This window comes from Mirounga angustirostris, unplaced genomic scaffold, assembly GCF_029215605.1.
Source record: "Mirounga angustirostris isolate CCGP_5_RB_7025 unplaced genomic scaffold, mMirAng1.0.hap1 SCAF_8, whole genome shotgun sequence".
Lineage (NCBI taxonomy): Eukaryota > Metazoa > Chordata > Mammalia > Carnivora > Phocidae > Mirounga > Mirounga angustirostris.
In genome coordinates, this window is record NW_026991716.1 from 60749552 (window position 1) to 60767049 (window position 17498).

Genomic DNA, 17498 nt, shown 5'->3' on the forward strand with positions numbered 1-17498 from the left:
TTGTTTCTCCTTTTTTTTACCTTTCCCTCTGTCTTCCTCCTCTCTTTCCTCCTTGTTTTCCTCCTTACCTTTGATCCCTTCTCCTTTTCTGTTAAAATCCAAATGCTCTTGTTTTCTGAGTGTTCCTCTATCATAGCAACATTTTCTTGTTTCATGAAATGCAATATGTTTTCTCTAAGAATGGTATTGATAGGCTTTTAAGGTTTTTTTTTTTTTTCTTTTTTGTTTTGGTCTCTAACTTGCATGGTAGAAGCTTTCTTCTGGTGTCTGATAGTCCTCAGTTGTATATACATGACCAAAAGGAAAGTTAATTGGAAGTTCTGAGAGCATACCTGGGACTTGTCACTTTGATCTTTGCATAGGGTGATGCTGGTGAGCCGTTTGCTAAGGAATCTTTGAAGTCAGTTGTCTTTAGATCTTATCTATTATAATAGATCCATATAATATCTATTATAGATGTATTGGGTTGGTCAGATTCCATGTGTCAAGAAATGTGAAGAATCTGAGATTTTATTCTATATATTGTTGAAAATAATTCTTCATGGTTTCTCAACGTTTCTGTGTATCTTGTGAGCAGAGACACTGAAGGACTTCTGTTCCAAACTAACTTTTTAAGGATGTTTGTATAAGTGAGGAGCTTTGGAAGATATAGATAGTTTGTCTGTCTGGAGCAGAAGCTAGATTTGTTTACTATACAGTATAATAAAGATAATGTCTGTCTCTATTTCAAAGATTAGACAGGTTTTCTTATAGCCCCTTATAAAAGATTAAGGTTTCCTAAGCTTAGAGTTTCCTCTATTGTGACCTAAAACACACTGTATGCATAGCATCCACTAGGGCTTGCCTGTGTGTCACCCCCAGGGAACTTGGGGGAATAAGGACAAGGGGAACTGCTGTGATCATGCAGCTCATGCTGCTTGCTGTGCTGTAAGTAACAAAGCCCTTTGTCTCTGACCTAGAAGTCTCCTGTCTTCCAGCACCCATGAAATTGTGGCCAGCTAGCTTGTTAGCTTGCAAGTAGGATAAAATCTTAGATTCCTTACACTTCTTGAAATGCCAGAGAAGATGTTTTCTATTTCCTTCCTGGAGAGTAAGAATCTAACTGCCAGCCTCTGGAAACCCAGTAGAGGAGGAGTTCTGTGTATCTCTGCATTCAGTAGTCTGTATGCCTGTGTTCATATACTCTACTCAGTTTTGTCACATGACTTCAAGTTCAGAGGGCCTTTGTTTTATCTTCTCCATGGAATAAACCTTTAGGCTTCTATGAAGGTGAACAAGGGAGAGCAACCTAGTGGCATATAGTAGAGGAGAGGACATATGAATCTCTTGTGTTCTTTGCTGATATGTCACCTTTTCAATTAAGCATTGCCTGACTTTTCTTTTTAAAACTGCTACCTTTCTTACCATCTTTTCTCTTTACTTTGTAGAACTTATTACCTTGAAACATTGTGTATCATTTACTTATTATTTTTATTCTTTATCCCCCCTCCTATTAGGGTGTAAACTCCATTAGGTCAGAGATTTTTATTTCTTTATTTTGCTGTATGTCCCAATACCCAGAAGATGACTGTTATGGCACATACTAGGTATTCAGTTAACAAATATTTATGGATATTGTTGATTGGATGAGTAAATGAATGAGTAGGAGGAACTTGCGTATCTTTTGCCCATTGCTCCTGATTTGAGAATAAAATTAAAGAGTCATTGGCTCATCTTTTTAAAAGCTTTAAGTGTTGATATTAATTGAGGATATAGGTAATTTTCACAGAAGGTTAATTATTGTCATTCCAATGCAATTTAGAATAATGTATCTTGTACACAGTTTCTTATTCCTGTGTTAGAATCCCTTTTAGGGCATTTCTAATGGCAGTGTTTGCTTTTTCCGTTGGAACATTTCTAGCCTTCTCACTCAGTAAATATTGGATATAGCCTATTGGTAGAGGCAATGACGTTGACTAAAAAATTATTAAAAAGGGATAGGCCATGAAATAGGAGCCAAAACAGTGTAATGTCCAGGTAGCCAAATTAAAGAAGTGTTTCAAGAGTGAGAATATGTGTAACTATTTCTGATGCTGATTGTAAGTCAGGTAAGATGAGGTCTGAGAACTGACTGTTGTATTTAGCAAAGCAGAAGACATTAGTGGTCTTACTAAGAGCAGTTACATGTGCCAAAACCTATTTAACGTGTGAATTAATTATTGTTGTGTAAGAATTTACCCCCAAACTTGATTTAAAACAAACATTATGTCATAGTTTCTTTGGGTCTGGAATCTAGAAGTTGTTTAGCTGCTTGCCTCTGGCTCAGGGTCTCTCAAGAAGTCTGTTACTTCTGCTGTATTCACGCAAATCAACCCTGGGACTTTGTTGGAGGAATTGTACAAGGATGTGATACCAGGAGGTGAGACTCACTGGGAGCCATCTTGGAGACTGGCTGTCACAAAAATGGACTAAAGGCAGAATGAGAGGGGATGAATTAGAAACACTGAATACCAAAAAATCTTTTAAGGAGTTTTGACAGAAAAGGGAACAGAGAAATAGGGAATTTGTCCAGGTGTATCTGTAGGTAGATGTAATAATGGAGCTTAAAGAACTTCTCTGATTATTTTCTCATGAAATAAGAACCAGGGTTCCCAGTTGAGACTGAAGGATACAAAATAATTTACAAAATAGTCATCTAGGAATGTGGAGAGAAAGTGGATTTGGAAAATATAATATGATTGCTAAGCAGCACTGAGGGTCTACTCGAGATTAGTGATCATGAATTAAAGTATAGACGGTCAGAGGAGTTGTGCATTTTTCCCCAGCTACATTCAGCTTGTGGGTACAAGTATGTATGTGGGTACAGGGTAGGAAGTTCGATTTATAAAAGTTGAGATTTATCTAGCCAGATATGAGAAAGCAAATTGGGATCTATGCAAGGATGAGTGATAATGATGAAGTATAGAATTTAGGATGGGTAAGGAGGAAAGGGATATCTTGAGAGAAAAGTACAGGGATTGCAAAAAAGAGTGTAGGATTCATGGAATCTATTAAATGGGGTCAAAGATTGTTGAACTTGTGGTATTAGAGAGAGTAACCTGGAGAGAGGCTATTGATTGAACTTTAAATTACAGAGGGATTGCAGTCAATGGTAATGTAAAAGTCTAGGGAATGACTATAGGAATGAGGAGCTAAGGAGGGCTAGAAGGCAAGAACACTTAAGGAGAGGAGAAAGAGAACCTAGGAGGTGTGATGGCTAGAGTAGTTTTGGAGAAAGTGACCTTGAGTTAGGAAATAAAGCCTTCAAGAAATGAGGGCTTTCGGGGTTTGTAGTGACTGCAGACATGAATGAGACGGTGAATGATACTGTCCAAGAGATTCAAAGCTGGTGGTAGGATGGTTTTAGAAAGGAGAGACCAAGGGTGTTTAAAAGCATCAGTGAGGAATAAAGGAGCTCCAGGTCCAGTAGTAGTAGGAGTGTAGAAGCCCCCACTTGAGAGGGCTACGCTGGAGCAGCATCCTTAGGAAATCAGTAGCAAAAACTTGTGGTTTTTGAGGCAGCAGATTCTAATTTCACATTACCTGGGTGCTTTAAAAACAATCTACTTTCCGTTGAGGAAAATTTCTTCCCCTTCTCAGCTCTTCTCTGAAATATTATGGAAGTTAAGTTTCTGATCTACTTCAAATTGGTTTTCTTTCTACTTGGTTTCCTTTGAGATATTTGAGAACTGTCTCAAACTTAGGAAAAATTGTACGTGTGGTATAAATAACTTTTTTTCCTGAACCATTTAAGAGTAATTTGCCAACATGATGCTCCATCATCCCCATATACTTCAGTATCTATTTCCTCCAAACAATAACATTCTCCTACATAATCCCAATAAAATCAAGAAATTAATGTTGATACGTTACTACCATCTATCCTCAACCCATTCAAGTTTTGCTAGTTGTCCCAGTAAAGTCATTTATAGAAAAATGATCTAGTTCAAAATCATGGATGGTCATTAGTTGTTATGTCTCTTTAGTCTCCTTCATTATGGAACAGTTCCTCAGTCTTTTTTTTACTTCCATGACCCTGAAACTGGTAAAGACTATAATCCTTTTAATTTGTAGAACGTCCTTCAATTTGCATTGCTCTGTGATTTCCTCATGATTAGATTCAGGTTATGCATCTTTGACAAGAGTATCTCCGAAATGATACTATATGTTCATCTCATTATATCCTAGTAGGTGGTACATTTGTTTGTCACATTAGTAATGATGTTAACTTGGATCATTTGATGGTCTTCTCAGACTGCTCTGCTGTAAACTTACTCTTTTTCCCTTCAAAGGTGTGTTTTTTTCATTCATTCATGTATACATCCATACAGACTTAAGAGTTTCTATGTTATTCAATGGATATCAATCTATTACTATCATAATTTATTTTGATGCTCTGTTCATCCCCAAAATGACCAGGGGTACTCTTCAAGCTAGCTTCCATGTCCTTTTGATGTGTCCCCTCATTCTTTTAGCACTTCTTTACTTTCTGGTATGAAAAGATGATCCAGACTTCTCTTGTTCTATCTGTGCCCCAACTCTAGAGTCAACCATTTCTCCAAAAGCTCTGGTTCCTTTAATGGAAAATAGTATTATGAAACCAATATTTGTGGCTGTGTTGCTCTCAGGCCCTTTGAGTGGACAGAGCTAGTGAGTACATGTATGTACACACACATGTATTTACACATGCATATACAAGTTTACACCTGTCTTTAAATATACTGCAAATACCGTGAGTTCACATCAGTATTTCTAATTCCAGTCCAGTACCACAGGATTCATTTTATATTTATATCTACTTTGCATATGTGTCTATCCTTTCTATGAAAGATTTCAGTGAGAAACCTGACTCTCATTATCCTTAATATATTTTCTTATTTGATCGATCTCTCATATATGCCATATCTCTCCCTCTCCCTCAGGATGCTCTCCTGGGCTTTAGCACCTCATGCCAGGTTACTTCTCTGTGTGGATACTCTTCTCAAACCCACTTAAACATACTAAGTCTTTGTGCCAGGAGTTCCTACTGTAGGGATGTTGGGTGATGTTGGCCTCACCTTACTTTGCCTCCGGGAGAGTGTATCAGGCTGCCACTGCCCACACCCACCCTCACCACCATAATCCTTTTTGGACTCCTGTGCCTTGTCCCTGGCTGCCTCTCTGCAAGGACAACCTCCTCACCTAATTTGGGCTCCAGCACTGGCCCCCCCCACCCCGCAGCCTTAGGTGTTCTCCCATGTGGTCGTCCTTTTCATCTTGCTTGGGCTCCCAATACCTCACCCTAAGTCACCCCTCCACCAGGATTGCCCTCTTCATCCTACACAGGCTCTGACATAAGGCAGCTACTCCATATGGACACCTCCTTATTCCATTTAGACTCTGGCATCCCACTCTCTGCTCCGTGCTCTTTAGAGGTGCCCACTTTATTTAAATGTTTAAATTCCACCTTGTTGTAATGACCTGATACCAACAACCTGGACGGAGGTAAACCAATCTTTACAGGTAAAGGGCACAGTCTTCCATAAGACTGAGCTTACTTCAGACCTAAGGTCACACTTCAGGGGTCCACAAACTACCCACATTTCTGATTAGATGGCTACAAATTCAGGGTTCTTATTATTCTTATTACCCTTCAGGTTTGGTAAGTCGCTAGAACAACACACGGAACTCGGGAAAGCACTCTACTTATTATTATGGTTTTATTATAGCAAAGGGATACATAACAGAGCCAGCCAAAAGAAGAGATGCATAGGGCAAGGTCTGGGAGGGTCCCAGATTTGTGAAACTTCTGTTGTTCTCTCCCCAAGGAGTCAGGATTCATTACCTTCCCAGAAAGTTTGTATGTGGAGTATTGCCAATCAGGGAATCTTACCTGATTGAATCATTACTCAATCTCCAGCTCCCTTTCCTCTTACTGGAGGTTGGGCTCACATCATGTGTCTCAGGCCCCACTTTTCTAGTCACATAGTTGGTCTGGTGTGGCCAGCCCCCATCCTGAGTCATCTCCTTACCATAAACTATCTGGGCCCACCATGAATAAACTCCACTACCACCATGACCATGACCACCCCCGTCCCCCCAGCCTTAGGTGTTCTCCCATGTGGTTTCCTGTCCTAGGAAATTCTAAGGATTTAGAGGCCACTTCCAAGGAATTGGGATAAAAGCCAAACAAATTCTTTATTCCAGGGGATTAGAGGTTACCACTCAGCAACCAGGACAGTGGCCAATCAAATGCTTTACTGTGCATCTACAGAAAACTAAATTGCTTCCTTCTGGGTATACAGATAAGTTATTCCTCTTAAAATATCTACCTTGAGGGGCGCCTGGGTGGCTCAATTGGTTAAGCGTCTGCCTTCAGCTCAGGTCATGATCTCAGGCTCCTGGGATTGGTCGGGCTCCCTGCTCAGCGGGGAGTCTGCTTCTCCCTCTGCCCCTCTCCCCGTGCTTGTGCACTCTCTCTCAAATAAATAAATAAAATCTTTTTTAAAAATCTACCTTGAGATTTCCTCATGTACCTTCTCAGATTAAAATAAATTGTACAACAATTTTATAGCGGTTATCATGTACTTACTCATTTTTTACATAGAAATCGTTAAGCTTTCAGAAATGTTCTAATACTGTTAAAGAAAATGATAATGGCATTGGGGTAATTAATCAAACTTATAGTATTTTAAAGTATTAATTTACTGGTATTATATTTTTCCTTTTACCTGTCAGTGACATATCTTACCTGTTTTAGGTATGACTTTAGCCTTTCCAGCTTCAGTTCATGATTCTCTGATTTGCAGTAAAACGTTTCAAATTCTATATAAAAATGAGGAGGTTGTTTTAAATGATGTCATGATCTTCAAAGTTAAAATGTTGTTGGACGAAAAAAAGGTAAACATTTCTTCATATATATTTAGATAAATATTTTTGTAGAGCCTCAAAGCATATTTCTAACTTTCTGTAAGTATTCAAAAAACCTTATTTTGTAATTTCTCTTCAGATTGAAGAAACCCTTGAAGAAATGAATTTTTTGTTATCCTTGGATCTACACTTCACAGATGGAGATTATTCGTAAGTAGGCTAGTCAAACAATTAAAAATCTTTAGTTTCTCATAACTGCTATCTATTCCCCAATTTCTTGTTAGAATTTAGCCTCTCCCTTTCTTGTTTATTTGAACTACTTCTGTCTAATTGTGGCGTCTGATGAGAGTAGTTAGGCCTACTCTTTTGTACCCATGTCAATTCCAGGAGCCCCAGGTAGCAAATCAGACAAGTTGAAAAAATATGAAACAATTTCCTAGACTCTAGAAACTCCACTGTTGATATAATACCACTACGATGAGACATTTAAATATAACTGAGCTCTCTTTCACTGTATCACTGACCATCTTTCTTATGGTATGAGTGATGCCATCTTTAGGCAGGACTCTTGATATTTAGAGAGTTTTCAAGACTGATGACCTTTATACTTTGCAGTTGTTTCTAGTTCATTAATTCCTAGAGCCCTTGAGGAAGTTTTAGGACTGGCTACTCTGAACTTGTTCACACATCTGGACATGCAGTCATATATCTTAGGGACACACTGTGCTTGTGTTCATTTAAAACAAGAATCAGAGATTTATTTAACAATTTTATTTTTGTACTTTTTTTTCTCATTTCAAACATACTTGTAGAAGTACTTCTTGGAAATTATTTATAAATTTAGATAACACTTGTAGGATAAATAACTAAGCAGTTACCTCTTGAACCGTCTACTTGAGATGTCCTCTTTACCATCAGGGACGAATAAGAATTTTTTATGTGGTAGCTACTGTTCCTCTATAATACTTGTTTATTACAAAGAATTCCTTAAGGGATTCAATTTCAAACCAAGTCAGAATTTTGTAAATGAAGTAAGCTGAAATGAGTAAGTAGTTTGTTAACTATAGGTATTTATAATGTATGTATGGGTTAAAATACACACATGCACAAACACACTTGGAAATCATTCTCATAACATTGTTTTAATTTTTTATGTGTATAAATCTAATAACAGACTAACGATCTGTAATCAAATATCTACCAGTTGCTTGCTTACTTTCGAGCAGCACTTAATAACAAAGTTTTGTACAATGAAAAATAATTTTAACTATCTTTTTGGGATTTATTACTGTAGGATTTGATCTATTTTATACTGCAACCTTATAATGAACAGTATTCCCTATGGAATAAAATTTAGTAAAAGATAGGAGTAATTCCTAAACTATCAAAAGGACTCATTTTATAGGGACATTAGTGGAAAAACAGGCTATGTCATGGATTGGTAGAAAACTAAAGGTAAGATCTGGTTATTTCCTTATTATATTTCACATTTTTGTCTAATGCAAATGTGATGCTTTAAAAATTATTCTCATTTTAAGTTTTAAAAAAGTAATTAAGTAACTAAGTGTTTGATAATTTAAACTACTCTACAAAATTTTAGCCTTTACAAAATATGCCATACGTATATGCAAATGTGTTGCTTTTTCTAGGGCAGATGATCTGAACGCCTTGCAACTAATAAGTAGCCGAACATTGAAGCTGCACTTTAGCCTCCATAGAGGCCTTCATCATCATGTTAATGTTATGTTTGATTATTTCCACCTTTCTGTTGTGTCCGTTACAGTCCATGCATCATTGGTTGCACTACACCAGCCACTAATAAGGTAAATTTAACCAATACTCTGGTCCTTATTAATGTATTATCTTTTATTTTATAGTGAAAACATATACTTTGATAAAGGTAATTAAAGTAATAAGGAATTCCTAAATTTATAAATATTAAATAAATGCTTTCATTTTATACTAGAGTAATAATATTGAAGAGCATGGGAACATTAGATTGATAACTCTTTTAATACAGAAATATAAAACAATCTTTGTCAAATAAACTGACCAAGAAAAATAATGCAGTCTGGAAATAACCATACAGCATTGTTTAGTCTGCATCTGTGTTTTTAAGCAATGCTATATACTATGTTCATGCTCTGAAAAAGTATATTAGTTTTTTCTGTTTCTTTGTCTCTTGCCTGGATCACCTAATTTTTTCTTAAATCTGTGCTATACAATAATTCTTGTTTTCTAAGTCATTAATCAATTTTGTGGATCTTTACTAATAAGGTTTTTAAACTATAACATGTACCATTTTATCGTAAAGGTACATAATATTCTAGATTATAATAAATGCATTAAGATAATTATTTTTTCTGCCCACTTCAATGGGGAGATGGATTGTCTTTCGTTATGTGAAATGTATTTTCACATTGAAATGTATTTCAAGCTCTTCAGTTTTTTACAATATAATATCATCCTTTTGTGGTATGGGCAGCAGATGGACACTTTCAAAATCAGTAACTTATGAAAAGACTCCAAATTAATTTGATTTCTGAACTGTCTACAATTTTTGTCAATTCCAATTCCAACAACTGATACTTGGGGTGATGCTTCAGGGTTATAATGTTAAACTGCTTTATCAGAAAAACTAAGTAGGTAATTCTGTATAATTACCCTCAGAATTTATAGAAGAACAATACAATTTAACATACTGCCCACAAGTAACAGCTTCTTGTGGCATGTATCCTTACATTGTTTTAAAAACTGTGAGAACCTCTTCCATTGTGGTGGTGCATGGTTTGAGAGCACAGGGCCAGGAAGAAGTCTTTCTCCTAATGACTTGCTTTGCTTTCCTTATTCTATAGTTAGATCTGTAACTGGTTGTTTTGCTATCTTTGTCTTACCTCGTAAACCTTTGAGAGCTTATTCTCGGTTGCTGTAACTTTTGTACGGGCAAGTGTTCCTATTATATAATTTTATTATAAACTTCAAAAAAATTTTAGATGTTGATTGAATAAATTAATATGTAATAACATAACTAAATGAAACTTCTTTGATAAAAAAGTGGCCTTTTTGAAATAAAACTTTCAAGTAAGTAGTATACAGTATTACTTTTTTTAAATTACATGTTAGGTTTTAATGCTAGAAGTTTATTGATAAAATACATTTCTTTAGTTTTCTGAATCTCTTGTAATTTCAACAAGAATCGTAACTGAACTGTCTGAACCGTTCCTTTTTCTTGATAACACTGGCTTAGTTTCTCTTCTGAGAAATGTACAAACAATTCACAGAGGTTGGCTCAGTTATTCCTGTTGCTTTCTAAGGCCCCGGACTAGAGTTGGTGATATTTACATCACTAATCCTAGTGAGTTAAATGTGTGCTTCCTCTTGCAATGCAGCAGTTTTTGCCACAGACTAGTAGGAGAAAAAGGCAGCTCATCTCCTAGAGACCGTCTACTGGAAGAAGACATTTTTGGCTCAGAATTAGAAGCCAAGAGGATTAACTGTTGGCTCTGGTTAGTGACTGGGAAAGACACCGAGGTGCTGCAGCAGCTGAGGTTGCTGTGCTTACCTAGCTGCCGCGGGCCTTCACATCCCCTCTCTTGCGGCTAGAACCTCGCCATGAAAGCAGCAGCATCTTTCCCTGCCTTTTTCCTTGCCTGTAAATGAGAGTTTGGAGAAGGGAAGCAAGGAAAGGGTAAAGAAGAGCTTTTTGCTGGTGCATGCTGGTAGTGGGGTCATGTTAAGGGTAACATTCCTCACTATTCTTTGACAAGTTTTTCCTGAAGTTTTCTTATAGATGGATTTTTTTTTCTTCTAAACAAAATGAAAAAATATTTTACAATATCATCTTTTTAAATGTTTTTATTTAAAACAATTTCTATGATCAACCCAACTACAGACCTTAAATCAATTATTTATAATAAGTGTAACCCCACAGAAGACTTCTTTCTTTGCTTGTTTTTTTTACATGACCTGTTTTTATACTTGAACTTTAAGTACAACTTTTATGACTCAATTCTGAAAAACACATTGTAGTAAGTGTAATTTACCTTTGACTTGCACCTCCCTTCTTTGCTGGGATATTGGATATTTAAGTTTTGCAAAGCAAATTGATTTTGCAAATGAAGACTGCTTTCTGCTTATGGCAAAATTGATTTACTTTCCTGTCTTTTCCCTTTGGCCGAACTGCCAAACTGTCCAAATGCTTTGGCCTACTTACAGTTAGTCAATACTTTATCTCAAAATTGTATCTGATTTTAAACATTCAGACAGAATATGCTTATTGTATAGAATTTTTGGTATATTGAGTGTAATGTTAATACTAACAGCAGTAGTTCGTATAATATGGGATTGAGACAGTACCTTGAACTACTTGAAGATTGTCTTAAAAGAGTTCATAGACTTGTAGTAAAGAGAAAGGAAATACCTTCTTTTTGAGAAATAGAGAACAAGTAGATTTAGTAATTTTTCTTTTTCTACATTTATGTGGGAAGCTCTTTATTTCTGTAAGTAGAATCCATATATGATTGTTAAGTTTATAAACTTGGTACCAGTTCTGACAGTCCAGTATTTCCAAATTAAAGCTTGATCCTCATTTGTCATTTAGCTACTCTGGATCCCACAGTTTTATCTTTAGAATTCTTAGAGACTTCCTGAAGCTCAGTTATGGAGAAGTTATCTCAGGCATCTAGTCTTAGTTTTTTATATATTTATTGTCTTTTCATAATTATTCCAGTTATTTAAAGGAAAAATTTAAGAATACTTCAGAAATTATAACCTTGCAAAGCCCTTGCTCTTTATTCTTACAAGATTTTCTTTTGTAAACATTTAACATTCAAATAGACTATTATGACAATAAGTATATGTAATACTTATTCCTCCAGCTTTCCTCGCCCTGTGAAGACTACTTGGTTAAATAGAAATGCACCAGCACAAAACAAAGATTCTGTGATTCCTACTCTTGAAAGTGTGGTCTTTGGTATTAACTACACAAAACAGTTATCGCCAGACGTAAGAACTGATACATTTATATATCCTTTTTTCCTTCTTATTTTAAATGAAGTGTTTTTAACTGTTTCACCTGTGAATGTGATGTTTATTTTATTTATTAATTATTTGAGCTCAGCAACTTACAGATCTAGTTAAATATGATCTTAAATTGGTTGGTTCCAGTTGTTTATTATGAAAACTAACCTGATACTTAAAGATTTACCAGATTTAATGGGTAGAGATCTTTGACAGCCAGTGTCTTTTTAAACTTGTTACTATCACCTCTTACTCCCTTAACTGGTAGAATCACTCCAAAGGAGCTTGTTAAGATTAGTTGCCAGAATTGAGACCCAGCTCGTAGTAGTACAAGTACAACCACTATTCCCTTGGAAGGAAAGGGGCTTACACTGTAAAAAGAGAGTATCTGTCCCTCCAGCGCAAATGGAATTTGAATCTCAAATTTTCAAAAACCATAATTTAATCTGCTTGTTTTAAAAGCCCACTGTAATTGAAATTATTAGTCACATTTGCATGTTTAAATTACTTGTGTGAATAAGAGCAACTCCCTACAATATTGCTGATTATTTTATGTTTTAGAATAACTAATTAATAAATGCTTAGGATTTGTTCCTTTATTTTTCTAAGTTTCAAGTGTAATATATTTAGATTTTTGGTAACTAACACTCTATATCCCAAATGTATTCTCTGTTTAGGGTTGCAGCTTCATCATTGCAGACTCCTTCCTACATCATGCCTATCATTTTCATTATACACTCTGCGCCACTTTGCTGCTAGCCTTCAAAGGATTGCACAGCTACTTCATTACGGTAACAGAAGAGATTCCCTCTTGTCAGAAACTAGAACTGGGTATGTTAAAAGTAGCCAGACCTAACCTATAGTTCAAGTCTCCTCTTCATTCTCGTTTTGCTAGTTAGCAGCTTTGCCATAGTTTCTCTGTACTAAAACTATAATGTTTGTGTGCTTCACTTTTACTTCTCTCTCAATTCCATCTTTCTTGACTCTTGATAAGTACTTTCTGCAATTAAAAAAATTTTTTACGATATTGAGAAATAACTTCTTGGTGCTAAGTTTGGAATGAGTCTTTTGATAGATTTTTTAAAAATATATGTCAATATACTACTCCTGTTAAAATATAACCAGAAAGCATACTAGAAAGCAATGTTGTAATTATCTACAGAATCATGGGAAAATAAACTAAATCTGTGCTTCCAAATATTTAACAGTCTAAGCAGATTGTAGGTACTTGGAACATTTTTATATACATTTGGTTTTAAGTGATCTCAGGTCTTTAGTTCTTTTATTTCACTTTAGAGAATAATAACATTACTCAGTTTTAACATTTGAAATTTATTTAAATTGCTAAAAAAATCAATCTTGGTTTTAATCCAACAGTAATATCTGCATATATGTTATAGTACACAATAGAAAATCCTATTGCCTTGATTTTGTATACCATTTGTAGTTAGCAAAATGCTTTTGTACATATTTTGCAAAAGATAAATTTTGGGGATTAGCAAAAATAACTTTTTATTCAGACCTTTTATGATAGTTTAATAAGCTTTTCTTTTTCAAACGTCAGCTAGTAGCTTATCATAATAAGCACATTTTAATTATATCTTCAGAATAAATGAATTTTATCATTATATACTTGAATAAATCAAGAATTACTTTTAAATTTTACTTAAATTAATCACTGTTCTTTGTTTATTTCTTTGTTTCTCAAGGATTCCAGTCTTTTAACAATATTGATGCACTCTTAAAAATAGTCACTGTTTTTGAAAATAATTCTTGGGTTTGAGAGTAATTAGCCTATTTTTTATAATTGCCTATTTGGTGATATAAAAGAATTGTAAGAACATGTAATGATTTGTACCTTGCTTAAATTCAGCTGTGAGAAAATGCTGGATATTGTGCCACTGCCTATCAGCAGCTACTCCAGTGGATTTGATTAACAGATATCACTCAGTTGACTATTTGGAATACTTAATTCAAGTATCCCAATGTATATACAGAGGTACAAGCAACAGGAAAATTTATTCTTTTTTGCTCATGTAGTCTTTCCCAAGACAAAAATGGTGGAACCCTTTTGATTACTGTTCTCTGAAATACTCTTCTTCCGTGCTACTTTGTATACTTAGAATCCTTCTATTTCCCTTAGGAAAATCCCTTAGGAACATGAAAGAAATGTTTGTAGTATAGAACTAATTTAGGCTATCACTGTCCTCAGTTAATGTAAAAATTATGCTCCACATATATTTAATTTATTGTTTTTGGAACTCCAACACATCTTAGAATCACACTATGAATTTTGGTTAATGGCCAAACTACCAAACTATTAAACCATAATATTAATGAAGGACAATACCATGTACCTGAAAAACAGAATTATGAAAAGAAGTGTGAAACTCAGAAGCCAATGTATGATAAATTTGTTAATAGTTTTGATGTTGAGTGATGTAGTAGAATTCATAGAGGCATTATCTTGTAGTTTAGAGTGCATGTTTGCAACCATTTCTGTCACTTACTAGCTTTGGGACTGCATATACAAAGTGGATTTCATTTGAAAGATAAGGTGATTAAAGGGAACCAGATGTGCGTGACTAGGAAGGAAAGATAAGGACATCCAAAAGGCAGAGGGTATAAAGTAGCTGTAGGAGTGAGACTTCCTTTTTTTTTTTTTTTTTTAATATTTTATTCATTTATTTGACAGAGACACAGCGAGAGAGGGAACACAAGCAGGGGGAGTGGGAGAGGGAGAAGCAGGCTTCCTGCTGAGCAGGAAGCCCGATGTGGGGCTCGATCCCAGGACCCTGGGATCATGACCTGAGCCGGAGGCAGACGCTTAACGACTGAGCCACCCAGGCACCCGGAGTGAGACTTCTTAATGGTGTGATTCCCTTGGGATTTTTATGGGCACCTACATTGTCAGGCACTGAGCTAGATGCTGAGGAAAAAATAGGGTCTCTCTCTTTAAAGAGCTTTGACTTCTCCTCTTCCTTTAATAAGTGATCAGTCCAGCATTGGGATGAACAGGAGAAACTCACCTAGAGAGATGGAACTTCTTCTGGTTTTATTTTTTTATTTTTTTTTTAAAAGATTTTATTTATTCATAAGAGACAGAGAGAGAGAGAGGCAGAGGAAGAAGCAGGCTACCCACTGAGCAGGGAGCCCGATGCAGGACTTGATCCCAGGACTCTGGGATCATGACCTGAGCCGAAGGCAGACGCTTAACCATCTGAGCCACCCAGGCACTCAATAGAGAGAATCGTATATGAGGTGGGCCACTAAATGCCTGTATAAGGAAGACGTCTATTTGCATGTAATTTTCAAATAGATTTAACATGTAATATTTGAGAATAAAAAACACATGAATCACATTTTAACTTAGAAAAAAATATTTCTCTCTAAAAGGAATGTTTACTGGTAAAATATATAATTAGTAATTAAAACAAACATCTCTTCAAAGCACAGATTTATTTCAAATAGCTTACACAGTATTAGCACTTTATTACTAGTTTATTAATCTAATTTGGCATGATAATTCAATTATATGTCAGGTTTTAAATTTCCTCATAGGTAAGGATGGATTTTATGGTATATAAATTAGTTTGACCTTATACATTATGAAAATATCATAATTAAAAGCCCTTCCTTATATTTAATTCCAGGAGTTACTAAATGAATATAGACTTTATTCCAAATTATTTGATTAAGATATCTTATCAGAAACCAAATTCTAAAGCAAACCTAGACTTTAGTCTTAAATAAGCAAATAATAGTGATAGAATAAAATTATTAGTACCTCACAATCCTACCTACTCAGAATATATTTGTTGAATAAATGAATGAGTGAAATAACACAATACAGTTTTTGTTGTTACTTGAAAAGCATATAGGCATCAACACAAAGCTTATTATAGGTTCCTAGGTATTTTTAAAATCAAGACTCATCTTTAATAAATATTGGTAGCATTTTATGTTCTTAAAATTTTCATATTTATATTTTCTATTAAAAATTTTAATTTATTCTTGAATGCATCTTCTGGGGAACATCTAAAAATACTATTAACTATTTAAAATAAAACAATTACATATTCTGAATTATTAACATTATTTTTATCCTAGCAAAATTAAATTACAAGCACTAGATAATACTTCCATAAAACATTGTTGACTAAATATTATATTCACCAGTTTTAGTAAGTGGATATAAAGTAGTTTTTTTTCGTTTTAAGATTTATTTGTTTATTTTAGTGAGAGCGGGGGGCAGGGGCAAAGGGAGTGGGGAGAGAGTCTCAGGCAGAGTCTGTGCTGAGCGTGGAGCCTGACACAGGGCTCAACGTCACGACCCTGAGATCATGACCTGAGCCGAAACCAAGAGTTGGAACTTAACTGACTGCGCCACCCAGGTGCCCCTAAAGTAGTTCTTGAGTAGAGGATGTTTATTGCATTTCTTTTTACTATTTGATATTTTTCTTGAGTTTCCAAATAAGTGTATACTTAAAAGTCTTAAACTCTACCAAGCTTTAAAAAAATGTATCTAAACTTTATTCCCTCTTTTAAAATAATGCCTTGAATTCCTTTCTGCTTTTGCCATTTTCTTTTCTCCTAGCTGAATGATGTACATTTTTTTTTTTTTTTGATGACATGTAGTTAAATATTGGTTTGGTGCAAGGAGCTCTTACTGGAAATGGGAGTTACAAGTTCTGGAATCTAGGCTTTGGCAAATCACGTAATCTTTCTGGGCCCTGGTATCTACACTTGTAAAAGCAGGGGTTGATCTAGCTCATCTCTGAGACCCTTGCCAGCTTTGAAATTCTCAGTCTAAGAAATTAAAACATAAAAATAATATTGGATTATGAAATGTTGAATGGTGCATACATTTAAATAGAAAAAAGAACAAAGCAGTATAAACTTGAATGTACATCATTTGCAATTCTAATAAGCTAATTAACTAACTGAAAGACTCTGCTTTAGTGTTCTAATCTAACTGCACTGTCAGATCAATACTAAGTCTACTAATAACAAGTTGGAAAATTCTAGTAAACTTTGTTGTAAAAGGAGTTTTAGTAACTAGTGCTGTGTGCAATCCTTGTAACTAGCCAAGGCCAACATGCAGGTCCTTTATGAACGCCTTCTCAGAAGAAAACAACCACGAACCCAGAAAGACACCTGTCTAGGTATGTTTAAAATAGGTTAAGTAAATAATCCCTTTTTATTAGTATGAAACTTTGCTTTAAATTAGTGTCAAATTTCATAAATATGTATTTATTAATATAGAACATTCCTACCACTATTATTTTAGAACTTACTTCTAGGGTCAGTTTTGTTTGAGGATAAGCTTTGGTTAATTTCTTAATTTATAATATTGAAGTTTGTAATTAAAGCTTGAAATGGTAAATACAAAGATTCCTTTGGCTTTTTTCCATATTCTTTTTACAGTTCCTACAAAGAGCACTTTTTGGAAACCGTATTTATTGCCAGAATTTGTTGGTTTAATGATATTACAGAAATAAAGAAACATCTTCAGTATCTAGTTTTGTTTTTAGGTCAATTTGGATTTATTTTCTTATTGTTCTAAACTTAAAGAACAAAATAGTATCAAAAAAAGCAAAATAGTATCAAAT

General features: G+C 35.0%; 1 protein-coding gene across 10 annotated transcripts in view; it reads left to right on the forward strand.

Moving 5' to 3' along the window:
• The window catches only part of FAM135A (family with sequence similarity 135 member A), a 130180-nt gene that overhangs the window by 39305 nt on the left and 73377 nt on the right, over window positions 1-17498 (forward strand). For 9 of the 10 annotated variants that reach the window (XR_010413669.1, XM_064597747.1, XM_064597748.1 and 6 more), the window contains 6 exons: window positions 6758-6897; window positions 7007-7077; window positions 8517-8690; window positions 11745-11871; window positions 12564-12717; window positions 16974-17051. Coding sequence is in view for 9 of the 10 variants with exons in the window: in XM_064597747.1 (XP_064453817.1) it covers window positions 6758-6897; window positions 7007-7077; window positions 8517-8690; window positions 11745-11871; window positions 12564-12717; window positions 16974-17051 (744 nt within the window). In the remaining variant the exon portion in view is untranslated. Of the gene's footprint in view, window positions 1-6757; window positions 6898-7006; window positions 7078-8516; window positions 8691-11744; window positions 11872-12563; window positions 12718-16973; window positions 17052-17498 lie in introns of those variants that run through there. The other variant, XM_045867068.2, reaches the window with a different exon arrangement.